Source organism: Centrocercus urophasianus, unplaced genomic scaffold, assembly GCF_019232065.1.
Source record: "Centrocercus urophasianus isolate 14NV4802_14NV808 unplaced genomic scaffold, USGS_Curo_1.0 seq_12, whole genome shotgun sequence".
NCBI lineage: Eukaryota > Metazoa > Chordata > Aves > Galliformes > Phasianidae > Centrocercus > Centrocercus urophasianus.
Window position 1 is genome coordinate 7339018 of NW_024884364.1, and position 26169 is coordinate 7365186.

A 26169-nucleotide genomic window follows, 5' to 3' on the forward strand; every position below is an offset into this window, starting at 1 on the left:
CATGGCCCTCCTCAGGACTTGCTCTAACAGTTCCACATCTTTCTTATACTGGGGACCCCAGGCTCAGACACAGCACTGCAGATAGGCCCTTGTGAGTGCACAGTAGAGGGGAATAATCCCCTCCCTCTCTCTACTGGCCATTCCTCTTTTGGTGCAGCCCAGGATTCCATTGGCCTTTTGGGCTGCAAGCACACACCAATGGCTCGTGTCCAGCCTTTTGTCCCTCAGGACTCCCAAGTCCTTCACAGGGCTACTCTTAATGAGTTGTTCTCCTAGTCTGCACTTGTATATGGGATTGCCACTCCCCCAAAACATCACACTTGGCCTTGTTAAACCTCCTTAGATTCTCATTTGCCCACTTCTCAAGCATGTCTAGGTCCCTCTGGATGGCATCCCTCCCTTCTGTTGTGTCCTCTTGCTTCATGTCTGTCACATAAACATTCTCCAGGCTGGTTCACTGTAATATTTAAAGATTCATTGTGCAAGTCTGTCTAGGCCCTTCCACTTGACCCATACCTCAAACAAAAAAAACGCTGACTGTTTTTACATAAGCTAAAACTGACATAATCAAAAGGAAGGTTTCTCTTAACTCTAACCTTAACCTGCAGCATAGTGCAGATACATTAATGCAGCTAAGGTACGGTATGTCTTTTCTTCAGCAGTAGCATAAGGGAGGAATCTGGAAATGCTTTCCCCCCAAGATAAGTGAAGTTGTCTCCAAAATAGCTTGGCAATATGGAAAATACCAGGGCAAAGCAAGGAAGGTGGCAGTTTACCGTTATCCACTGTACTGGATAATTTTCTTAATCCTGTATATGCACTGAACGTTTTCGGTAAACCCAAATCTGAAATGAACATAACCAGGTTTTCAGTATCAATGTGACAGAAGCTGACTGAATGACTGGAGTCTGTGTCTAGGGAACGTGGACCAGAGCTAAGCACTATTGATTAAGCAGTGCAGGATAGGCCAGTTTCCAAAGCTTAAGAAGCTTTAGTTTCAGAAGATAGTCTGTCCAGAGAGCCTCCCCTCTCACACAAGTTGGGCTGCCCAACTGACTGAGTGTCTTTCTGAAGACGTCTGCTATGCCCAGCCTGCCTCCCTCCCAAGAATGTTAACATCTACCACTCTCCCTACGGCAAATGACAGACCTGACCACCAACAGGTCAGATGAGCGTGCTATCCAAGTGCAGGGAGCTGAAGGTGCCCACACAGAGCGTGGGCGAGTACAGACCATCTGGCTGCATTAAAAGCAGATTGTGAGAGGAAGCTACAAGCTGAGAGGGTAGAATAACTCATCTTGCAGAGGGGGAAATAGGCACTGCAGAAGGATGGTATCTCTTGCAGAGGACTGAGCCAAAGAGGCTAGCCATAGGCTAAGCAGAGCTAAGTCTCTCACATGTTAAAAGGGTACTGCATATCACCAGCTGCTCAGGAGTGCATCTAGTTTACTGAACTGTGGATTCTTCCTCCAACAATGCCATAGTTGTGCATTTTGTGCCCACTCACCAGCCATGAAAATAATGCTGCTTCTGTAGAGCATGACTGTACTTTAGGTGGAGGGGGGGGGGGGGGAATGACGGGTGAGTCAGCACTTGCTTTTGAAGAGTACTGAAGACAAAGACCAGTCTTATCTTCTGGGGTTTTCTTCTATTCTTAGTAGTTCTGACCAAGGTTCTCCCACTGTCCCAAGATGGTCTTCTTCTGTATTGTTCTGGCAGCAAAAAGCCAAAAGAAGATCCAGGAAGGTGTACGTCAGCACCCGTTTTGTCATTGCTGCAGCTAATCCCATAGAAAAAGGCATTTTCACTTCGGTACAACAGCAAATTCAGAACCGTAATCTGATCACAAGCTGCCCTTCTCCTTATCCCCATTCAACACCTGCCCTGCTGAGTTCTTTCATGTCTTCCCAAAAATCCTTGACTGCACCCAACACAAGTCTGGCTACTGCTGCTGAAAAGTCTTCATTGTCAGCAAGCACAAAGCAATCTTCAAAGAGACACTGCTGAACAGCTGAGAGAAATGCCACCAGGCAAATCAAAGCAGAGCTCCGGGAACAATCAAAGGCACCTGTTACTCTATTCATCAGAAGTCATCTTGCCTTTCAAAAGATGTGTCATTTGATCCTTTTGGTATCTTGGGACACATCTCCCCTCTACCTGCACAAAAAATATCCATGTTGTTTCCAAGCATGGCTTAGAAAAGAGTTTAAAGGAAAAAACAGTTCCTTTTCAGGGTTCTAGATGTACTGCAAGGGCAGGTACAGGAGAGAAACCAAGACATCGGATGGCATTACTCTAAATTCAAGGCCCTGGTTCAAACCCCCACTGGAGGGAGTATTCCTAACTTCTGTGGTGAGAGCCAGCCAAGTCTGTTTCATCCCAACATGAAAAGATTTGAATGTCAATAGTTGAAGAACTGCAAGAATATCTATTTCCAAATGCCTCCTTAGCCTGCTGCTCCCTTGTTCCTATGTCCACTTCACAGCTAAGTAGCTAGGAGATGGTGGCACATTTTGGATGTTTGACCTGGCTGTGGGCATTGGCATAAATCAAGAGGCAACTTCACAGATAATGTCTGATAGTTTATTTTGATTTATCATTGCATCTATTTGAAATCACTGGATACAGTATACTGTGGACACATACACACACACCAGTCGTTTCATCAAAGCTCACAAATGTTTCAGGAAATTCTTCCTAAAGCTTTGGCAGGGGGGAAAGAAAAACCAAAACAGAGACAAGAAAAATCTCACAAGACACACTCCACTCTCCAAGGCAAACAGTTCTTCCAGAGCATGTCATTCTTAGTACTGTAATTAAATGCATGAAGATTTTGGGAGGCTTCAGAAAGAACCTCACCTGTCCAAAGATTTCTGTTGTACAAACACTCTAAAAGAAGAAAATCTTAATAAAACAAGAGTTCTTCATTGAAAGCAATATAGGAAAACATCCATAATCACACACGCTTTCTGCCCTAACGAGGCAATATACATTCATATAGAAGGAAAATGTCAAGCACATTATTAAGACTTTAGGCAATGAGGCAGTATCCATTTTAACTCTAGAAGAACTTTTATAGCAAATGGTTTCCATTAAGACACTTTAAAGCAACCTACTTCAGAAAAGCACCATCATAGCATGAAGGTTAAATATGAGAAGAAATCACAAGCAGCACCAACTTGGGCTCACCAGTGACTCTTGTCATCTGAAGACAAGTTAAACGGAGAAACAATGTACGTAGGGACCTATGACTAGGCTACAATGAGCAGCTCAGTTTAACATGACAAAGTTAAGAGTGCCAAGCCACCATTTACACAGTGTATCTAATGATGTACAGCTCTTAGTACAGTCGCCAAACAACAGGGTGCTAGTATTTGTACATAGGGGGCTTAACACTGGGACAGCAGCAACATTAGAACCCTGGCCCTTCTATAAAACCAAACCAGTCATGAAACAACAAAAGGTCATGGTTAAAGCAAGATCCACCCATTTCTAAGTTTGGGTGAAGAAACATCAAGGCTAGATACCATTCAAATACTTCCCTGCTTCTTATTGTCCCTGGGTACTCTCACACAGAAAACTCTGAAACAACCAGCAGCGTACTGTTTTCTTATTGTCACACTGATGCATGCTGTTTACTGGTTTTATGGACTGACTCTCCAGCCCTACCAGGCTGCTCTAGTTTTTAGCATTTTCTTCCCAGCACAGCAATAAAATTTAAAACAAAAACTGCCCTTTCATGCACAAGATATCACAGCAGTCTGTCTACATTATAAGTGAAACAGGAAACGTTGCCCTTTAAGGTCTTAATTCTGAAGGCTGTTAAAAGGAGAGCTCCAGTGCATACATCTGAAGCTTTCAACACTTCCACCCTTTCAGATCTCCACCATCTCCAAAGGTATGCACAAGGTAAATTCTCTCAGCAAGAAGCCAGGAGGATAAACAATAGCCATGTCCTTAAAGGAAAAGCCACCACTGCTATGCAGACTACAGTGAAGTGAGCTTCCTGCTCACTGGGAAGTCAGCACTGCACTCCCCTCATACAAAAACCCGGTCTTGCAAGCATTTCATTGTCCTGAATGATTCTGACTCTCTCTGGATAGGATGCCAAAATAGAACTTAGTTTAAGCACTTTACCCTATATATTGGAGTGGACTTGATCAAGCTTGGCAGGGTTACAATAACCCAAGGTCCTTGATACCTAATTTGCACTCAAGCTCACACTGACAATTCCACTGAGAAAGCCTTGGTATAAGTAGTTTAAATTTTCCCACACCAGAGTTCATTAAAAAGCAAGGGACAAGGCTACACTGATGTGCAGCTGCAAATAATGAAAACCCACCCATGGGAGAGAATAAGTACAACAGGGTCAGGTGATTGCCAGGGGAATGAATCTGTCACCTGCCCAGCTCTGCTTTCTTCCAGAGCAGAACTCTGAAAAACCACTTATCTCAAATCTGTGAGCACTCCCAGAGCTTGTTCAGTTCACAGGCATGATTGATGTCTGTGTGTGTAACTCAGAGGAGCAGAAAGGTTGGCTACCTTCACAGCAGGGGTTTAGTCCAGGAGCTCATTCTGGCTTCATCTTCCCACATGGCAGCAGAACAAGGTTTGGGAAGATCACAAGCCTGCTAACCCTGGCTCCAGGGTTGCCAAGCTTCAGCTCATCTCAGCAGGCACTGCAAAAGGCATATGTTCTACAGAAGCATTTACAGACAACTCACACAGAGGAGAGATCTTTGCGTAAAGCTAAACTTCTAAGGTCAGACTCCAGCTCCAAACAATGAGAAGATCATGCTTAGCTGCCAGAGAAATAGAGTCTGGTTGAGTGCCTTTCACTTCACACTAGTGCCAGGGAAGTTGTCAGAAATCTAAGTGTGTTAGACAAGAGGCAGGAAGCACAAGAGGTGCCTCCTTTACTTCCTGTAAAGAGCTGGTCACTAGTTGAAAAGGGGTAAGAAGAAACAAAGGATGCTCAGTAAATCAGTAGCTGTTTGTGAACAGCCACATTCCAAGCACAGCTGCTCCTTGGTTATCTGCTGGTTATAGAAGTTGTAGGTGCCACTTAAGGAAAACAAACAGTGCAAAGAAGTGCATGCCCTTTACCTTAAACTGGGACACACACTCAGGAGCATACACACCAAATATGGCAGGGATCTCAAGGGGCAGTCCCAGTTCTGCTGTCCCTTAGCACCATGTACCATCTCTTCTTTAGGGAATATGCACAACAGTGCACACTGAATTTGCATCACACAAGCAACACCCCTTAACTGCTTACCACACAAGCGGAAGCAGGGCAAGTTTGATCTGTGAAAATTGCACACGTATCTGAAGGCATCATTAACTAAGATGAGGCTCTTACCACTGCTTCTGCATCTTAGGCTTAAGCCATAACTCTCATGCCACAGCCCCAGACTTTTCCAGCCAGACGTTTCTGCAGGGTCAACACACAGAAAGGATTTAAGATGAAAAACAACCCAAAAGGGTAGAAGCCATCACCACTAAAACCTTGTGATTTCAGCTGAAGCTCAAGTCTAGGCAATAATACAGTTGCAGGCTGCTGAAAGACATGCAGCCTTCTTGCAGAACAGAGTTAATGCTTTCATCTACGTGCACCTGTGGGTCATCTACCCCAAAAGCTGCCAGCTCCAAAGCATCCTCTCCAACTCTTTACATATGCAGACACCAAAATTCCTCAGCTTCCTGGCTTGAGAAAACCACAGTCAGGCACCAGAGCAACTCCCCGGTGACTGGGTTCAGAAAAGACCACATCATTCTTATTAGCAACACAACTAATCAAAATGTTGCTTACAAAAACTGTTAGCAACAAAGTCAATTCTCCCACAGACTCTCTCCTCCTTGAGAGGGAGGGAGTAGGGCAGTTCCTGTAAAACAACAGCATCAGGCAGCAGTCTGTTCTCCCCTCACAATCAACCATCGTGTTTCTTCAAAACATTTTCCTTCTTACTCCGTCTATTTACACCTGCTGTCTCATGTCAGCATCCATAATCAGAGCAGAAATATTTTGAGGGAGATGAGACAAGCCATCAAACCAACACAAACTCAGCTTACAAAAAAGAATGATGAGATCAAAGATGACACTCTTCTCACCCAGTCAGAGAGACAGGTCAAGTGACAAGAGGATCTTACAATACCCTACAGGAATGTTGCTCACAAAGGCACTTAATACAAGCAGTAGCATGTATACAGCTAGATGGGATGGAAGAAAAAGAAAAATGCACCAGAGATGATGGAGCACTCAGTGACTGCCTGAGCAGTCTTTTTTTTTTTTTTCTCCCCAACTAAACAGCATGGCTTCTGCACCAGTCCTTCTGTTTTCTATATTAAAAGTTTGCTCTTCTAACAACACTGAAGCGTTGCATGTAGGTACAAGCCAGAGATTCCTCACGCTGCAAAAAACAGCATACAGTCTGAAATCCAACAGCAGGTTCCCACTGATGCCAGAGTTCATACCTAATGAAAACTCAAGTTTTCATAACCTTGTGCTCTTCTTCCTGTCGAGCTGCACAAAGTTTCCCACAGTGCAAAAAGGCAGCGGGTTCCCACTCTCCAGGTTTGTGCATATGGCTTACTGCTTTCCGCATCCTATTGCTGGCTGATGGCACACAAAGAACCATTTCTGCTTGGGAAAGCCTCTGATGTCTGCGATGGGATGGGCAGCCCATACACCGACCACAAAGGAAAGGTGTAGAGGAGGAAGTTCTAGTGGAAGGGGCTGTTCCCCTGCTAAGGAAAGTCAGTCAACGTCATCTGCACAAAAAAGGGTGTCATACAATGTCTTCAGCAGAGCGCTGCTGGTGGGGAGAGCCCAGACTCAAGAAATGGCCCCAGTTGCATAGAAAGCCCCTGTTATATTGGCCAGTGTCTATCACTAACCCACCCAGGAGCCTGCGCCCAGCGTTGTCCCGCAGAGCCAGCCGAGCTTCCCTCTCAGTCACGTTGTAGCTGATGTTCAACAGCTGGATAAGGAGGATGTATCCCATGCCAGCTGTTACAATTGCACAGTACCACACACAGGTGAACGACAGAGCAGAGCTGGCAGCAGGGAAAAAGATGGGAAGGAAGCCGTTTAGTTTTGGAGCAGCTGCTTTACAGTGACTTTCCCTGGTAATCACTAGCCTTTCAAATCCCTGTCTACATCTGCCACAGTGATCTCACTTTGCTGCTTTCGTCACATAATCCTTGAAGGCTTTCTCAAAATTAAAGCTTTGTGGCATATTTAATGACAGCTTTTAGTGCTAGCAGAGCTACCCTTGCACATTCCTTTGGTACTACCTAGCGCTTTGCTCTTAGTGCTGTGAAGCCCTTACTTAAGGAAACAATAGAGCTCATGCTTGACAGATGATGGAGTACAGAAGAAGGCAGAGTCACTCGTGCTGCCGTACTCTATACGCCAGTGGTAGAACGAGCCTCTGAACGTGTGTTTGAAGCTCCTCACCCTGCTCCCAGCCAGACAAGGCACATTAACGCTGCACGAGCAGATAACTTGAAGTGACAAAGCCATTAGACAAATGCCATCTCCTTCCTCAGTGTGAGACAGCATACCGAATCCAGACTGTTGGACTATTGGCATTAACAAACATCTAAAGTGTCTGTCTACGCAGGACACTAAATAAAGATTTTTAAGTCCAAGCTTCTTCACCAATTTGCTCAAATTGTGAGCTCTCTCACAGGCTCCCATCCTTGGCAAAAGCAGAGATGCATCCCTGCTTTCCAGAGCCATTTAAGGAGCACTTCTAGATTAGGTCTGACAGCCAATAGCACTGGCCCTAAGAACAAAATGAAGAACAGCTAAGGAGCTAAGCTGCCTGGTCAGGCCTGAGTTCCCCACCCAGTTCTCTCACCTGTAGTCAGAATAGGCCCCAGGGCAGTAGAACAATGCTGTGAATGGGGTTCGTCCCCTGCAGATGGTGTCCAGGGTCAACATAATCCCATACAGAGAGGTGAGCATGAAGAAGAACAGTGCAAGGACGAATGCTTGATGGTTCTGCTCCCCTACACAGCTGTTAATCCTCCAAAAAGGAAAGAAAAAAAGATTACTTTAAGGGGAAAAAAAATAAGCTGGCTTCTCTTTCCTCCTCCTTCCCCCAGTCATCAGAGAACCTGATTTCTAAGGTCTCACCGCAACACAGGCAGCTTCAAAGCAGCTTAATAGCTTTTTATAGAAAGCTTATAGGCACAAATCAATAGACCAGTACGGCAGGAGTGGTGAATTGTGTACCCCAGGAACTTTCAGGTATCCATAGCTGAAACACTCATACCCTGCTGCTCCTTGGTTACAACGCTGTAGTGATGACAGCTTTGGGTTCCCTTCACACATGAAAAGCAACCCCATTTCATAGGGTCTGGGAGAAAAGAAAAAAAAAAAAATAAAGCTATCTTAAAAGAAAGAAAAGAAACAGAAAACGCACATCTTCAGCAAAGCCAAACATACCAGACACAGTGATGATCCAGTCTCCTCACACACCTGCCACACAGCCGGCAGTGCCCTGCTCGGGCCGGCCTGACCAGCTGGCACTTGGCACACCAGTCCATTTTCCCACCTTCCCGCTCCTCAGCCAGCACTCTGGAGTAGCCTTTGGTCTCCCCATTCACAGAATGGCCACTGGCAGCAGCTCCATGGAGCCCATTGGAGCTCCCTCGAACATTCTTGTTGGGAAAAGCCTGCTGGGATGGCCTGTCATCACCCGCTGAGATGGGAAGGTAGCCAGGGTCCTTCTTGGCTCGCGACAAAGCCGCAAGCATAAGAATTAGCCCACAGGTGAGAAGCGTCACTTGGGAATACCCCACGTGGCCTCGAGGAACCACCTCCTGGAGAAAAACATAGTACATGTAGCCCAGGGAGAACAGTCCCAGGCTCAGGAAGAAGAGAGTCCGCTCCTTCCTCCTGTGCGTGAGGTAGTAATACCACAGCACCACGGCGGGAAGCGATGTCAGCACCACCAGCCCCAGCAGGAAGTGCAGAGCTGCGATATGCAGGAAGACGGGGAGCAGGACCATGGGCGGCACAAGGCTGACGTTAATCTTCACGGCCCCGGCAAACCAAGGGACGCGGCACCGATCCGCTACGGTGTCGGCGATTCTCTCCAGCGCTCCCGGGGGCAGGGATCTGCAGGTCAGCCACCTGTTCGGGAAAAGCGCGGGGCGTCGCTGGCGGGCGGGCAGGCGGGCGTGTATACGCACCTCTGCGGCGTTCCCTCTGCTCCCATCCCATCCCAGGGTCCGCCACCGCGCACCCAGCCCATCTTTCTCCCCGCTGATTCACGGCCGCTCGCCCCTGGTCCCCTCCTTCGCCGCAGGGGGCCGCAAAGTTCCCCGACGGCCGCTGAGAGCCGAGCCCCCGCTCCGTACCCGCCTCCACCGGAGCGCGGAAGGCAGCCCCGTACGCAGAAGGAAGGAAAGGGGCTCCCGGCTGTCCGCTCCCGCGCCCCGCGGGGCTGCCGGAACCCCGAGGGCGCCCAACGGCCGCCGGTTGAGGAGCAGCGCGCGGGGCCGCTACCTGTCGCAGCCCTCGTCGAGCTCCTCGCAGTCGCAGCAGCACGCCGCCAGGTGGTTCCGCTCACCCCTCCGGTCCACGTACTCGCAGCAGCACAGCGGCTCCTCCATCTCCGCCCGCCTCGCCCCGGCCCGAGGGCGCGGAGCCGACGGAGGGAAAGGGACGGGAGGGGCGCGGCCGCACCTCTCACGCCCCTCCGCCGCAGGTGCCTCGCGCCCGCCCCCGCCTCCAGCCCGACGGCCCCGCCCCCTCCCGCCGAGCCCCCCCGCGATTGGCCGCCCGCTGCCCCGGCCCCTCCCCGGCGCGGAGGCGGGGGGTGAGGGACCCCCCCCTTCCCTCAGGGCCCGTCCACCTGACGGCGCGGCGGCCCAATGCCGGCACGAGAGGGGCGGGGCCGCCGTGACGTGACGGCACCTGGCTTAAAGAGACAGCGCAACAGGTGGCGGCCGCGGCAGAGCCTGCCGAGGGGTGGGAGGCGGAGGTCCCAGGGGACCTCCCCCGGGGAAAGGGAAAGCCGCTGAGGAAGGAAAGGGCTCAAAGAAGGTAGGGTTATCGACATTACAGAACAGTTGGGATTGGAAGGGACCTCCAGCGATCATCTGATCCACGCCTCCTCCTTCCTGCTCAGTTAATTCATTATAGAAATACTCATCCTTGGAGATGGTGACTTCTTGTTACAGGCTCCACCTGTCTGAAAAGGGATATCAGTAACCTGTGGGTGTGGAACCTCTACCTGCTCCTCTCCTCCAAAGCACTTCTGGTTGGCCGTGGCTCAGGCTGACACCACTAGGACTCCTCCAGCACAAAGGCAGCACTGCTGAGGACCTTCCCTCTCCTCCAGTAACCAGCAGCACAGCTGCCTTCTGAATGTCTGCTACCCACAGATCTTGCTTTGAGCACAGGGCTGGCAGTGAAGGCCAATCACCGAGCTACAGGAGCGCAGAGCCCCACTTCTTCTAGAAACCTTTATTCCATGAAGCTTTTGAGCCAAAATAGAAAAAAAAAGAGTCCAAAGATGGTTACAGTCCCTACTCCACAAGTCCTTAAACACACATCTTGTCTTCTGAGGTCCTGACTCGCAACCTGCTGTGGGCATTAACTCTCAGTCTTGCTGCTCTGTGTCTTGTTCAAGTGATCAAAGCTTCTTTGGAGCATGGAAAGGGAGAGCTTGAGCTGTGAAGAGAAATAATTGGGGAGCACAATGTGTTAAGTCTGTCTGCTGCAAAGGTCAGGAGTATTGCTAAATTCATGTCTCCCTGCTTCTTTCCTTTTAAGGATTCCATGTGATTTCCTCCTCCCTCTTCCTATAAAGAGCTTAAGAGCTGCTGTAGTGTGCTTTCTTAACAGCCATGCTCTGTGCAGTTTATAATTACCAACAGTACCATGTGATAAATCTTAACATCCCACTAGACAATAGCATGGAAAATAATCTGCCCCACTCATTTTTAGTCACAGATGATGTTCATGGAACATCAACTTTCATATTTTCATACCCAGCCCTCCCAGTGCATTTTGCTGCAATTAGATTACTGACACCTCCAAGGAAATAAGGTAACAGAACAGTAATGTGTCACAACTTCCCAACATGTTATTTGGGATGAAATAGGTGGCCGAGATCTCACTCCATCTTTTAGAGGTTTTCACTCCATGCCTGCATTCAAAAGGGTAATGCTTCAGAATTTGGAATTGTCTGGGCAGCAGGCAAAGAACCCCGAAGGGCAAGGAAGTGAATTTCCTGATTTCTTCAGTGCTTCAGCACTGGAAGCGTTTGAAGCTGTGATCTAAAGGGTTAACAGAGTTATAGCAATTTTGTGTGCAGAGACATGTCTAAACAAGAAATAGAAAAAAAAAAAAGTGTTTTTCTCTGCTCTCCTGTATTGTGTGGGAGAACACAGAGCCAACTGCTGATGGATAGAGGTACATGTGAACTCCTCCACAGCTTTCCTAATCTAATAATTTCTTCTGCCACATTTTAAGATTTATTAAAAGAACTGAAAACCAGAATATTCACAGGCTGTAAATACAAACAATGTATGCATTTACTGTCCTTCACTTGCTGAACTGCAATTTCAGCCAAGGGATTTAAAGCTGTCTTGAACTTCAGGACCAGAGACTCACCCCACAACTTATTTGCAGTTTTTATACAATGTTTGTAGTACAAGAAGAGTCTGGAAATGCAAATCATTGGCAGAAAGGATTAACTCCATGGCTATGGAGCCTCTCAGAAATACATAGTCTGGAGAATTTATTTAGAAACATTTCACTGAAGGTTTACATGGCTTTCTGATACCAAGATTAAACAAAAGCTCTCACCAACAGGGGAAGGAAAAGCTCAGACTAGCCTGCGTGAAGAAACCCAGTGATGAGGTGAGCAAGTAGTTACGTTCTGAGACTTGAGAAAAGATTATCTGTTTTGAATAGTTCCAATCTTGCTTTGTCATGATTCAGAACTGCTTCAACAGACCTCATCAATAAAGGCACTTTACAGGTTTAAGAAAATTGATATGAACATTTAATTTTAGTCCAAAGACAGACCCATCAGAAACATGAACATTTCCTTCACACCAAATTCAGGCACAGGACAAAATTAGAGGCCAAGGAGGCACAGACTTCAGTTAGTATCAGAAAACATTAAAACAAAAGCTATTCTGGCATAAAAGGAAAAAAGCTTGAGCTGTTGAAAAAGTGAGTATCACAAGGAAAGCTGGGCAGACTTACCTGCTCAAGCATTTCAATTGAGTCTCTTAGTACTCCCTTCACGTGTTTAACCTGTTCCTTATCATATTGAGGGATCTCCTCTTTCGATCCCATTTCTGGGGATATGCTAGAAGAGATTGAGATCACATCAGAAACATGAAACAAGCACCTCTGTGCCTTCCTATCCAAAAAGAATTGCTCTGTGACCATTACTGTGACATTGCTAAAAAAAAACCATTTTTCTAAAAGCTGCAGAAAAGGTGTCAGCAGTTGATTTTCAGTTCCTTTTTACTTGAAGATACTGCCTCAGCCCTTTGCAGACAACAATCACCAGAAACAGATGTGCTCACATAATGCCTGCAAATCTTTCTATGAAAGAAGTTACTCATATCAACTCTGAGATCTTTGCAATGGGAGATCACTACACTGTCTCCATGCTCAAGACCAGGAAATAATTTATGCACGTAGTATAAGCAAATAAATAACAAGCAGCAACATCTAAGCCTATTCCATGTGCTTGAAAATAAAAGCCATCTAACACGAAGTTAGAAGGGGAGAGGGAATTTTGCACAAAAGCAGAAGCTAAGAAGCTAAGTGAATCTTTAACATTATATTTGAGATCATGCTGGCTTCACACAGGATGAAGCAAGTAATTCAGTTCAATGTTCAGCAATATGATATTCACAGAAGATGAGTCACAAGAATGTGATAAATGCAAGCTAAGGTTAACACTCCCCCCCCAAAAAACAAAGAAAAACACTTTTTCTTTAACAAGGACAATGCAATCAGAGATGTCACTAGATATCAGCATGGACTACAGAAAAGTAACAAGTTACAGCAGCTTTTGAAAACTCACCACCAAGATTCACTGTTTGAAATTCATTTGTTTCTATCAGATTCTGCAATAAACTGAGGAAGAATGAGAGCTAAGATCGTGAATTCAACTTACTTCAAAGAGCTCTCTTCCTGAAGCTGGACGTGATAGAGGGACTGAGCTGCATGCTCTATCTTTGACAGCTTGAGAAACAGTGTTATATTGAGCAAAACCAAGAGCAGCAAACTGTAGAGACCAGAAACATAAAGTCAGACAAAGTTTATATTACTGTTACAGTGCTACAGAAGGAAGAGCTGGGCTACAAACAACTAGGAAAAGAAAATCCTTCTGGGGCAAAAATAACTGCTCCAGCGCTATACTGAAAGTAAAAAACTTATCTAAATAATTCTTAGCAGTTAGCTTTAAGTTGTGTAATGCAACCTGTAGGAAGTGACAATAGTGCCTCCTCTTGGACCTTTCAGAGGTAGGAATGAATAAATTCTAAAAATTTTTTGTAGGCTCAGACATACAGAGACCTGAAAACTAGGCCAGTTTGACAAATCAGCATTTTAATTTTGCATGTCCTTTCTGAAATCAATGCAACCCTCTCTTCTACCCACAAGCTCCTGTATTTACACTCCTTATAGGTTAGGATCAGTCATGGCTACATGGAACATCAACATGCAGGTGAGGTAGGTACAGGCAAATAAAAACCAAGATAAGCTCGAGTTAAGCCACGTTTTAATGCAAGTAAGTACTTACAAGACACTCATTACTACAATGATGGTAGTGGTCCTACTAATAGCATCTCTTTTCCTTCCTATAGGACATGGAAGAGAAGGTGGTTAAAAAGTACTGAAGAACATTTCTAACGCATGTCTGCATATACACATCAGTGCTCACAATTTTATACAGAGTAGTGTGACATAGCAGATCACTTGGGTGCACAAGAGCCTCTCCAGAATGCACTTGATGCACCTAGTCACTTCTGTAGCCATCTCAGACAAGTCAGCTAGACAGGCTCTTTTATTACAAAGAGGATTCCCTCACTTCAGTATGCTGCAGAGAACAGCTTTAGGATAGGTTAACATCAAACCCAGATAGCCTGAGAATGCTACAGTCCACCCATTGCTGTCATTCAGCACATACACCCCTAGTCACACACATTAGTAGAGATGGTCTGCAACATGGCTCTCCTCTAATTGTTCTCCTGGCCGTGTTAGTCTTTTGCCAAGTAATGCTAAATCAAATTCTCCTGCAACTTGCCTAGTCTGGGCCAGCTACATTTATCTACTGACCTGATGACTCTTCTTGAGAAGACTGGCTGTCAGACAATGGTTACCTAAAGCTAATGGGGACAGGAAGTGTGTGTGTCCTCTCCAAGCTGAGTAGCAGTCACCTATTTATGTAAGCAGGTGGATTTTTAAGCTAATTAAGCTGATCTCCTGAACAGTTCCTTACATTGACATTTCCTGTTCTAAATGAGGGACATATGTCAAACATGTTGCAGCATGCACTGAGACACACAGTCATCTTAAAAGGTGGAGCAGGAGTGGCAAAATTAAGCTTTCAGGAAGTAATCTCACCTGAGGAAAGAGGCCACCATGTCTGCTGTTGAACCAAATGCTTTCTTGCTGCAACATTCAGTATTGTCTTTCCCCTTTAGGGAAGGGCATTTGCTCCTGCTTCAGTTTACAGTTCAACTTGTGTTATGAAATCCACCATTCTCTGGTAAACATTAGTGAACCAGATGTTCCTCATCTCTTTAAGTGTAGCTAATAATGTAAATGCCTGTACAATACAGAGGCTAAGTCTGTCACCCTTAGTGGCAAAAGTGTTCCAAGAAATGTTTCAGTGACCCAGAAGTTACAGGAAGAGACAAGAAATGGACTCTTTAACATTACCAAAAAATGTAAGTATGAAGTGATAGGATCAAGAGGTGATCAATATTTAATCATCTAATGACTTGGGTGTGCAACTTGAAGAAATTATGCATAGCAATTTTTCAGGAACTTAGCAGAATTCAGATTACATTTCTCATTCCATCTCATTTTCAATACTATGCAGGTACAGTGCAACATTTTAGAATTTCAATCCATTTTCATCAGACAGAAGGTAGGATTAAGTTTGATTTCATGACGTGTAACAACACAATAGTGACTGTGTCTGTTCTTGGTCCATTTTATGCAAGGCTGAACAGTCTACACATTTTCTGTCACACCAGTTAGATAAAGATGAGAGCAGCATATGCACAAGCACTAATCTTGCATTATTATAAAAGTTAAACTTTCTGGAACACACCTTACTGAAAGTAACAAACGTAAGAATTCCTACCTATGATGCTGCCCTGGGACTCTAGCCCCATGTCACCAGAGGAGTGCTGGGAAGAGCGTTTGGGAAGTGATTCTGCCAGACTCCGGTGTAAAGTGCGTCGTCTTCGTCTCAGGGCAACTAATTTTCCAGAGTCTTCTATGGACTGATTAATTGCATACTCCTCCATTAGCAGTTCTGATTCTGTAGTGGAAAAACAAGGCTCCTAAACTTTGAAAAGGAATGTTGAAAAGCCTAGCACTTACATTGCAAGTGACGTATCTGTGGCGGTAACGAGAAGAAAAAGCACATCTAGCACACCCTAACCTACACTGTCTGTCCTCTTTGCTATATGGCACTTGTATGCTTTTCAAATATGATGTAGGTGCAGTCTGTGCAGGATTGTTTAATGACATATTAAGCAGCAGTTGGAAGAATGCTTCAAGACACTGTTAGACTGAAACCAGGAATTGTGTTAGACTGCGAGCCAGCAGCCTGAGCTGACCAGGCTGTTAACAGACATAGCCAAGGAGCCTGCCAAGTGCCACTACTCTTCTCATACCCACAAGCAAGGAAATACTTGTGTTAAAGACAGGGGCACACAGTTGAGAGTAACAGCTTTTCTCTCGTTCCTCATGTGTCCTCCAGAAAGCAATTGCTGACAAGGTGTACAGGAGTTCTTGGCTACCAGGATTATTGATTTATTTATTTTTACACACTCCAGAATTGAAAAGTATATTGATGACAGGAGATTCTTCTGAGTGCTGCCTTCCTTTCAAACCACTATTTAAGGAATCAAGTTTGACGTACATGAAAACGCACAAAGGAAAAAAGGTAGCCTCCTTACTTCAGTAGAAGAAGAAAATGCCTCACCAAGTTGTTTGAAGTTCTCCTGTATCCCTCCCCAGGTGTTCTTCTCAATTACAGATTTGACAAGGCCCCAAGGCTGCTTTTTGTACTTTACTTCTGCAGAAACCCTAAAAAACAGAATGCAACAGTGAAGAAAGGAAGGAAAAAAAAAAAAAAGGAAAAACAATAGTGCTGTGTTAGGACAGCAGAAATCTCTTATCAGAGGGAAGCCTCCAGCTTACCTCCACAGCCTGAAACACCAACTGGAATTGCCTTAACTTTCCAGCTGAGCAGATCTTATACTGAACTGATGCAAGAAACAGATGCACACAAAGACAACATATCCAGTTAAAACCTCAGGAGATCTGATCTTTCCAGGATCTGGAAAGAAATTTTGTTTTCTCTTCAGGCTCAGAGGAACAGGGAATTTCCCTTCTGTGAACTGTTCTGATTTTAACAAGCATTTAAAATAGCCTTACGAAGTCCTGCCTTTTACTCTGTATGCGCACTCATGGTATAACACGAGGGGCACAGCAATGTAAGCATGTGAAACTCATCACTACCAACTATGCATCCAGTACTAAGAACGTACCTTGAGTAGATAAATTGTCTCTAAGGAAGCACAGAGAGGAAATGGCATTCCTATCTTGTGTTTCTCAGGTTATGCTAGTCAATGGTGCTTCTAGAATGGAAAGGTACTCAACCAGAAGCAGCCCTCTGCAGGGTTCTAACAACTGAATGAATCCCAAAGCTCTTCATGAAGATAAAGGGACAAAATGATAGTCCACAATCTTTATTTATTAAAATCAAGAACACCAACCTTACTGGAATGCACACTTCTCTCCGACTGTTTCACATAATCATCCCAATCAGCATATGCATGCCAAGCTCCTACTCTAACAAAACAGCACATTGCAATTAATTTTTGAGCCACTTCAAACAGTATAAAAGCCAGCTGTAATACCAGCATGCACGTTCTGTTCCATGAAAGCATGCTACAAAGACTGCAGTCAAACCCTGGCTTTTGCACTTATCCTTGTGTTGTCTTGTCTCAGTAAAACAAATACAGCCATCAAAAAGGAGTAATGATTTACTCAGTCATTCAGAGTAGCTGTTCAAGGACTTCTCCTTTTTCCACCCAGTGAGAGAGGGAGTCTTCAATACTCTTATAGACCAAGATAAGTCAGAAGGAAAATTAGGCTTGCTTACCTTTCCTTACCTTATGTTCTGATGAAGTTTGAGATAAAAAGACTTGAAGAAAAACTACCAAAGATTACATAGTCTGTCACACAAAAGCAGTGGACAAGTAACTTCACCACTTCAAGTGTTTTCAACAAACGGGAGAAGGAAGTGTATTAAGACTCCTCCATCCACCCTGATGGTAACAGCAAAGCCTGATCTGCTTGAATAGCCTCTCTGTGACAGTGAGTATGCTTCTTCACCTTGTAATATCATCCTCCCCTGCAGGCTTTTAGCAAGGCTATCTCAGAAACTTTGTTACAAAACATCTGGCATAGTTCTAATTTATCACACTTACATGACTGTATTTGAAAACGTACGGCTGGGCAGGACCAGCCCACAGCCCTGGAGATGAGCTCTGTATCAGTGTAAGAGTTCATGTCTCACTGAATTAATCTGATCCAAGTACAGTAGACATCTGACAGGAGATGAACCACGCTTGTTTTTTTGTTTTGTTTTGTTTTTTTCCCCAAAAGAAATTTCCAACTTCAACAGAAAGCAAACCTTTCCTGTGCTGCAGGCAGATCTTTTGGTAAGCACATTTCAGCAACCTGCTCCCTCCCCTCCCACTGCACACCGCTCAGGCTCACCGTAATCGACATTTGTGACTGGACGTGCGGCTGATGTAGTATCGGTTCACAGTGTAGAAATAATCATGGTAGGGGACATCGTGGGTCAGCACCTCAGCATCCACCTGATAAGACTGACCTTTCTGGCTCTGCTTGTGCAGGACCTATCACAAGAGATAACAGAAATGGATAGGTATATTCTATATTCATGGAGTCAGATTATTTATTGGTTTTTTAATTTCAAACCAAACTGCTTAGGTTGGATCAGCCAACTCCAAGTGAACTGGAATAGGTAGAAAGACTGAACAACCATGGCAAAAGTCAATTAAGAATTGTAAGAGTAGTGGAGGTGGGATGTCTCCAGCCAGAGCCAGCACAGGAGGTAGTAGTACACCATTCCTCTTCCCTGCTTTTCCCCTTCTCCAAGATTTCAAATACCAAATGCAAGACTGGCCACTGACTCTTGACCACAGTCCTTTAGGATTGAGTTATGAGATCTTTCCCAAACCACAGTCACAGAAATATTAAGGTTAGATCTGGTCCAAGCCATCTGCTCAAGCAGGGACACCAGGACTATGTCCATGCAGCTTCTGAAGATCCCCAAGGAAGGAGACTCTAACCTCTTTAAGAAACACATGTCAGTGCCTGGTAACAGTAAAAAGACTGCTTCCTGATATTCAAAAGGAACCTCTTGTATTCCAGTTTGTGTCCAGTGCTTTTTGGTTTGGCACTGGGCACCACTGAAAAGAACCTGGCTCCATCTTCTTACCACTCTTCCCTCAAGTATTTACGTACATCAGTAAGATTCTGTCTGAGCCTTCCCTTCCAAAGGCTGACCAATCCCAGCCCTATCAGCCTTTTTCTCATAGAATTAATATTCCAATCCTTTATCTTCTAGCTCTTCACTGAACACTTCCCAGTAGCACCGCCCTCTCTTGTACTGGGGAGCCCAGAACTGGACACTTGAAAGCACTTTGTTTCATTTCTTTCAGACTGCTCTAATTCATACAAGCGGTCAATACTACTCTCCCCAGAGTTTTCAGTAGAAGTTCAGCCATGCTGAAATTCAAAAGCCCCTTTGATTTCATCAGCACTTACTCAGTAATAGCGAAAGGGATGGAAAAACAGTTTCTGAGATGCTGTGTTTGGAGATCCAGATTCAGTTCAATGAACTCCAGCCCACGAACAGATCTGACAGACTGTACAGCTCTCCCTCGCTTCAAATGGCATTAAACAGACACACATACAGACAGGTACCTGCTTTTCAGTTGCAGTTGTAAACTTCCCACAGAGTGGATTGTTAATTGTCACAGTGTACGTCAAAGTCCTCAACTGATTGCCACTGGAATCTCTATTCCAAGGAGTTGATACAGCATCTAAATGACAAATAATGCTAAATCTCACATGCAGGTTGCCTGAATGGCATCATCTCTGCCCTGTCATATCTTAAACTGCAGAACAGTGCAGAGAGAAAAAACAGACTCCAAGCAGTTGAATTCTTTTTTTTTTTTTTTTTTTCTCCCCAGGAAAAGGGAAAACTACACTAACTGAGCAAAAAGTGAGGTAGTAAGTAGCTGAATCTGAGTCTACTGAAAGAAACTCAAGGGTGCGGAGAAGAGTAAGCAAGTAAATGAAAACGTGCTATTTCCCATCTGCTTAAAAGTTGAATAGATTCACTTAGTGATATTCAAAAGCTTTTGCACCTTTGCCTTCCAAGCTAATACTGAATAAATATTACCCTTTTAACTTAGTTTTCTTACCTTATTATCTCAATGAATAAAGCTTACTCATCCGGAAAATTAAAGCCTGCAAGTGCCGTTTAGGAGGCTGCAATAATTTCATCTGTGCACTAGCTCTACATATTTCACTATTTCTGGGACATAATGGAATCAGAAACACCCCACAGAATGCAACATTTTAATATCTTGCTCAAAATTCAGGCATCAACTGATAGTTGGTGGTGGTGGTTTTTTTTTTTTTTTTAAAAAAAAAAACCAGCATTAAATAAAGTTTTTATTCAGAATCATCATTGATCTACAGAAACAAGCTAGCTTTCAATGTCTGCTTTCACAGAGAAAATATAGAGCTTCAAAATTCTTTTAAAGCAGGAGGAACAAAATTCAACTCTGTTCTCTTTAACATTTCTCAGAGGTTTAAATTCTCAAGGTAAATTGCAACACAGACAGAAGGAAGAAGAGTACATTACCTACTATACTCCTGGAATTGAGAAACCTCTGCATGAAGTGAGAATTGGTGAAAAGGATTTCAAACATCTTGTCTGCAGTGATGTGGAAAACTCTGTTTATAAAAAGTCTCCCATAGAGATCGTTCTCAGAGGCAGTCTCTTTCACTGCTAAAGAAAGGCAGAGGGATCAGGTTAAAAAACAAAAAGAACAACACGATATTATGAAGTTTCTTCATAGTATTAAACTTTATTACAGCTCAAATCCTTTCTAATCTTGCATCAGTAATTGCTTCTTATTCCCAGAAACTCAGAAGTGACAGCAACACATCATTTTGTAGTAAGATGGCTTTCAGGAGCAAAGTCAAGAGCTGGTTTTCTAGACCCTGTCTCACTGTTTCTTTGTACAAATGACTTGATAAATCAACAATGCAAGGTCCCATCACTTGGAGGAACCTTTGGCCTTCAGGATCCTACAAGAAGCATTGGAGAAGACAGTGTTACCACAATCCTCATTTAATGTGTGCCTCTTGTGTGAAGGACACGTGCATAGCAAAGGGGACAGTAAAACCACACTAGCATTCCTTTTAAGTTGTGGCTAGTTTCAAAATTCTGCTTTTAAAGTTTATAATGCCAGCAGCATCCACATTCTAACAGTCTAATAGTCCAGGTACAGACTCTCAAATACCTTTCCTCACACGGTTCCTCCCCCAGTAACTACTACATGGGAAGCACAAGCAGTACCTTGTTCTATTTTGCAGTCCTGACAAATGCACTGAGATGCTTTACCATCCTCCCCTATTTCAAACTACCAACAAGCACCCAAAAGCTGTTCTGTGTACACCACTGAGCTTTGCTATTTCTGCTGCTTGTTAGTTCCTGGAATGGCTCTGCTCTGTGGCTGTTTCAGCCACTCTCACAAGACATATGGAACAGAATTGTTATCCTGGAAGGAAAGCAGTTTCTTATCTCAACCCCAACTCAGTCTGCTTGTGTTTTAGGAAAAAAGTCCATCCTCAGGTTGTCAGGGAATTAACAAAAAACAAAACAAAACAAAAAGATAGGACACCTAGCCTTTCAATTGATATAAATAAATGCTCAGAGCTAGCAAAAGGTCATTGCCAGCACACAATGCAAAGGTAGTTTGAACATCATGCTACAGTTCACGAAGTGCCCATAGGCCAAGATTACAGCACTTAAATCACTATTATCTGGTAGCAGTCAGTATTGATAAATGCAAGTACGTGAAGTAAATACCAAAACAGAGCTCCTCAGTGAAAACAAGATCTGACTCTGAGCAGACTTCTGCTCTAGCACTGCTTCTAGCCTTCTAGAAGTCCCCATTACACATATACATGTCCCCAGAATAGTTCTTTGACCCAGGCAGGCTACATTATACAACCCCAAAATTGAAGTAGGAGTGAAAACTTTATGCCTGCACAAGAGATGTACTCCCTGCTCTAGGTTCTGCTTATATAATGGCAAAGTGGAACAAGTAGCAAGCACATATTTTAAGACCTATTGAACCAACCAATATATAGTAGTTATTGGCTAGACTACAAAGCCAGTTGTACTGAAACATTCTGCAGACAGCTAGAAGCTCAGCTCCAGTTTTCAATCAAAAGTTTCAAAAGTTCCAGAGTTTCCTCTCATAGCTGAACCTACCAAAACACAAAACAAACTTGTCTGTCTGACCTCAGCCAACAACGCTCCAACACTGCAAACCTCCTACTACAAAAAGCATTCCCCACTTTCCATACTTTGCTAAGAAGGGGGGGAAGCTTCAGACATTCTTATGCTGACACCTCCTTCAACTACTATGCATCAGCTAATTAATACAGAGCCAGACAGTAGATAATCCAAAGACCAAGTGTTATTACTTTAAGATCTTACCTTGCTCCTGAAATACTTTTCTTTTCAAGCATGAATCACTCCTTCTTATACTGAGGCTCAAGTTTAAGAGCATCCATGGGTCTTGTAATGTAAATTCATATTTATGGATGGATTCCTGTTAGCTTGCTTCCCTACACGTTTTAAAAATCCATTCCTTATAAGTCATGACTAGGGAATGAGCTGCCAAGTACATGGAAATATCTACTGAGGGATACTTACAGTCTCTTTCAGTTCTTGGAAAATTGATGGCATTATCACACAAAACAACACTTTCAGAAAACTCAAGCTGAAACTAAGCTGATATATCAGGCTAGTTAGCTACTTAGACACTAGGATTCAACAGCTATTTTTCAGGAAGTGTGGACACCTTTCAGATGCGAGGTCTGCAACATGCATGCATTAACACCCCACTCACCAGCAAAAGCTGGTCAGTGCAGGTACCAACAGCTTGACAAGTCACTTTCATCTGGGCTACTCAGAGCATCTACAGAAATCCTCCACGAAGCAGTGAGCACAAACAGTAACATAGCTGAAGAATAAGCACGCACATTACATACTTGCAATTTGGACAGAACAGGAAGCTCGAGTGCTCACCTTTGCTACAATAGAAATCATGTTTGTCTGTTTCCTTTGGTTTAACTCACAGGTAAGCATACCTACTTTTTACTTACCACAATTCTAAGCAATGTACCTAGAATTGGCTTAGAAATATTATTTATAAAAAATGATTATTTTCTTGTAAAAAAATATCGGTCTAATCCCTTAGCTTTTAGTGCTGTTCCAGCCCATTAGCAGTACGCAATTGCCAGCTGCTACCTCTCAGTCTGAAAACATTTATAGATGAATCGGAGATACTATCTGATAAGAGAACCTGAAATTACCCTGACTTTGGGTTAAGGATCCCCAGGGACCCAAAAATCCAGAAGCAAACATTACCCTGAGTATCCTTGTTCTACAAAAAGGTAGCAAGCCTGCTCCCTCCCCCACTACTGCCTTGCACTTCATAAGGTCACTTCCATCACTGCAAGGCAAGCTGTGAAATACTGTTTGCAGATAATACCGTTACGCACCAGTGATTGCAGAGGTTTGAAAACATCTGCAGTGTGAGACAAGGAAGAGCCAGAAAACCAGAGGGGAGCAGGGGGAAAGGGTCCTGGAAACAAAATTCTGGTCTTTAAATTCCCACTAATAACCAACAGCTCGTGAAGCTAAATACATGCTGCAAGCAAATTAAAGGTGTTGAACCAGTAAGAACAGAGGCTGTCCGACAAATTACCAAGACTTCTGATTTTCTTCCACTCAGTGGAGATGAGAGAAGGTCAGGGGAAAAAATAAAGTATATACACAGCACTTGGCACTGCCTGGGATTTCTGTGCCAATGGGAATAGGGGAAAAATTGCACACTGTGTGAATAATGGGCAAGTCAGAAACTTAAAACAGATGCACTTCAAAATAAGTCAATAAGACAACTCTTAGATGGAACATTTTCTAGACACCACCTATTTGAAGATTGCACAGCAGTGTTTGCCACCATAGTAGAATTTTACTATCTTTTCAAAGACCGAAGAGTTAAATTAGCTTAGAGGATGTATTGAGAAATATTGTTATCTTTTTCCTGCTCACAAGATAAAACTTAAACCTCCTGTCTTTAGACAATTCAGGGCAGATAACTCTCCAAATGCCTAACCAACAAATTATTGGTAGCCATACATTTAACAGAACATTCGCTGTCAGGATTTTGATTAAAATGTTAACAAGACAACACTGCTACCACTGTGTATACAAGGCTGTGTATCCAGAATTTCACCTCTTGATAAGAACAGGACTAATTTCAACATTTTCTGCACCACATATCCCTATCTATAGGATAAGTCCAATCACTGTGGCACCCATTTCACAGTATTATGCTCTCTCATCTCACAGTTATGCTCTCCTGCAGATCGTGCATTTGAGGTGGTCATTAATACACATAGAAACAAAACAGCATGTAAAGTTATTCAAGAAGATCAGGAATTTATGATGTCCCATCCACAGTAAAGCTTTCTATCACAAAAGACTGAAAAACATCAGCATCTTATTTCTCATTCTTTGTATAAAGTATTTTCTGCTGCTGAGCTTCATAGCCACACATAGAAACTCTACATACAAAAAAGTCCTTTGAGGAAACTCAGAATCTGATGCTTCTATTTTGGGAATACATATTCTGTGCTAAAATTTATCTTCTGGAATTTATAATTGAGACTATAGATATTAGCTTCTAGTTCAGCCAAGAGTTTGTCATGAGTCAAAGTTTATCACACTAATCTAGGAAACTAGACAAAAGCACCAAGATGCAGGTAGTGAAGCTAGTGGTGTACAGGAAGAGACTCCCTTCCCTAGTATGCTTTCAGTGTGTGAAAATTGCCTAGGACAAGGGAGCTACTTGCCAAGGCTCTGGTATGCCAGCTTTGGGTGTCAGGTGGGCCTGGAGTTAGAGAATGACAGCCTTGAATTTGCCCCTCACTTTATTTGCCAGGACACAAGAGAGATTAACTGCATGGGTAAACCTTTGCCATGTGGGTAAGCTAATTTCATCTGCATGAAGGAATTCACCTTGTAAAAGTATAGGGCAACTGCAATAGGAAACAGACAAGAAAAAAACCTAAGCATGAAGAAGGGAACCTGTGAGAAAAGACTGATGCTGTGTGACTAGAAAATCCTGCTCTGAATAAAAGAGATTTATCCTGAGGGTGGGTGGAGAAATAAAAGCAGCATAAGTTCAGTTCTCTTTTAAAGAGACACCTCCAGTTTAATATGCTCTCTTTGCTCAGCATCAGTTGCAGGGATGACAGCTGTTATTTGCTGCTATCACTTCGGCACACAGCAGCACAAAGACAACAGGACTATTTTCAGTCCGTTTCATTGCATACCTTTACTACCAAAGGCTGAAAGAGGCAGTACAAAAAGGAAAACTGCAAAATCTCTCAACACCAGAAGGCTGAAGCTTTCTGCAGCTTTATAGGATACAACTGAGATTGAGTAAACAATCTGTAAAGCCTGTTAAACATGTACGGGATTAAGCAGCAAATTGCCCAAATATGTAGACTCACAAAAATGATACAGCTTGATATGTATTGAGTTGAATTTGAACTCAAGAAAACAGAAGCAGTACTGGTGAGCAAAAGGAAAGCTAACTGAAATATAAATATATCCTCAGGCAAAGATCACAACTTGCAGGTGGCCAATTCAATCGATTACTTTGAAAGCTTTCCTAGACACTCCAATGATCCCAATCTAACAGCATCTACAAGCACCTTCAATTGCCATCCCTGAAAAGGCAGATTAAGAGCTGGCCTCACACTTCCTGCCAGCAGATGATGAAAGTTCTTTCTCTGTGTATGAAAGAAAATTAGCAGTGTATTCAGAAGCTGAGCTCTTCTGTCCTTCATTTGGACACATGTCACTGTCATTCAGTCTGGGTGCAAGGCACGCTCTGGCCTTACTCTCTCCCTAGGACATGCAAAACCTCTCACGCCCATGAAAGCATGAGAAGTGAACATCACATTGTCAAAAAGTTTTTAATATAAGATATTAGCAACTTTTTACCCACCAAAGGGAAAAAAGTATAATCAAAATTTTCACTTTAAACACCTCCAACATTTTTTTTCTCCTCCTAGAATAAGACATTTTTGCTTCAACTCTGTGAAATACTGAAAAGGCTTAAAATCAAAAAGGTCTCCAACTTACTCTACAAGTGAAAGGGGACAAGAATAAGGCCATCTTATGGATTCCAAACAGTTAAAAGAAATTACCTTCTTCACTGTCCGAGGCACTGCTCTTCTCTTGAAGATTTTCATTCTCATTCAGATCCAAGGATTTTTCTAAAGATCTGCTTCTGACTAGCTTAACAGATTTCCTTTCTGAAGATGGAAGGGGGCTCTTCTTTATTTGTTTCTCATTTAGAGACTCTTCCACCTAAAAAAAAAAAAAAAAAAAAAAAAAAAGCAATATGAAAAAAATCATTAATAATCATAGGCCACTGAAAAAAGTAAAAGTTATTTTCAAAGAAAAACAATACAACCAAAGCCAGAAATTCTACCTGCTCAGTTACCACACAGTC

General features: G+C 43.6%; 2 protein-coding genes across 3 annotated transcripts in view; both read right to left on the reverse strand.

The window, feature by feature from the left end:
* Positions 1–866: 866 nt before the first annotated feature.
* On the reverse strand, positions 867–9679 carry ZDHHC23 (zinc finger DHHC-type palmitoyltransferase 23). 2 transcript variants are annotated; one of them, XM_042810745.1, is made up of 4 exons: positions 9521–9679; positions 8456–9145; positions 7866–8033; positions 867–1712 (listed from the first exon to the last, which is right to left on the reverse strand). In XM_042810745.1, exons 1-4 carry the CDS (start codon positions 9625–9627, stop codon positions 1655–1657), a joined length of 1023 nt encoding a protein of 340 aa, XP_042666679.1. In that variant the 5' UTR covers positions 9628–9679; the 3' UTR covers positions 867–1654. The 2 variants fall into 2 exon arrangements, with proteins under 2 accessions (XP_042666679.1, XP_042666678.1); XM_042810744.1 differs by lacking the exon at positions 867–1712 and adding an exon at positions 2570–7056 and having other exon boundaries at positions 9521–9672.
* A 789-nt stretch (positions 9680–10468) lies between these two features.
* Positions 10469–26169, reverse strand: part of GRAMD1C (GRAM domain containing 1C) — a 51112-nt gene continuing 35411 nt past the window's right edge. The window contains exons 9-18 of the mRNA XM_042810077.1: positions 25862–26024; positions 20202–20348; positions 19253–19371; positions 18017–18159; positions 16212–16315; positions 15363–15542; positions 13791–13848; positions 13164–13274; positions 12236–12341; positions 10469–10690 (exon numbers count right to left, since the gene is read on the reverse strand). Of these exons, the coding sequence (XP_042666011.1) occupies positions 10613–10690; positions 12236–12341; positions 13164–13274; positions 13791–13848; positions 15363–15542; positions 16212–16315; positions 18017–18159; positions 19253–19371; positions 20202–20348; positions 25862–26024 (1209 nt within the window). The 3' untranslated portion in view covers positions 10469–10612. The remainder of the gene's footprint in view (positions 10691–12235; positions 12342–13163; positions 13275–13790; positions 13849–15362; positions 15543–16211; positions 16316–18016; positions 18160–19252; positions 19372–20201; positions 20349–25861; positions 26025–26169) is intronic.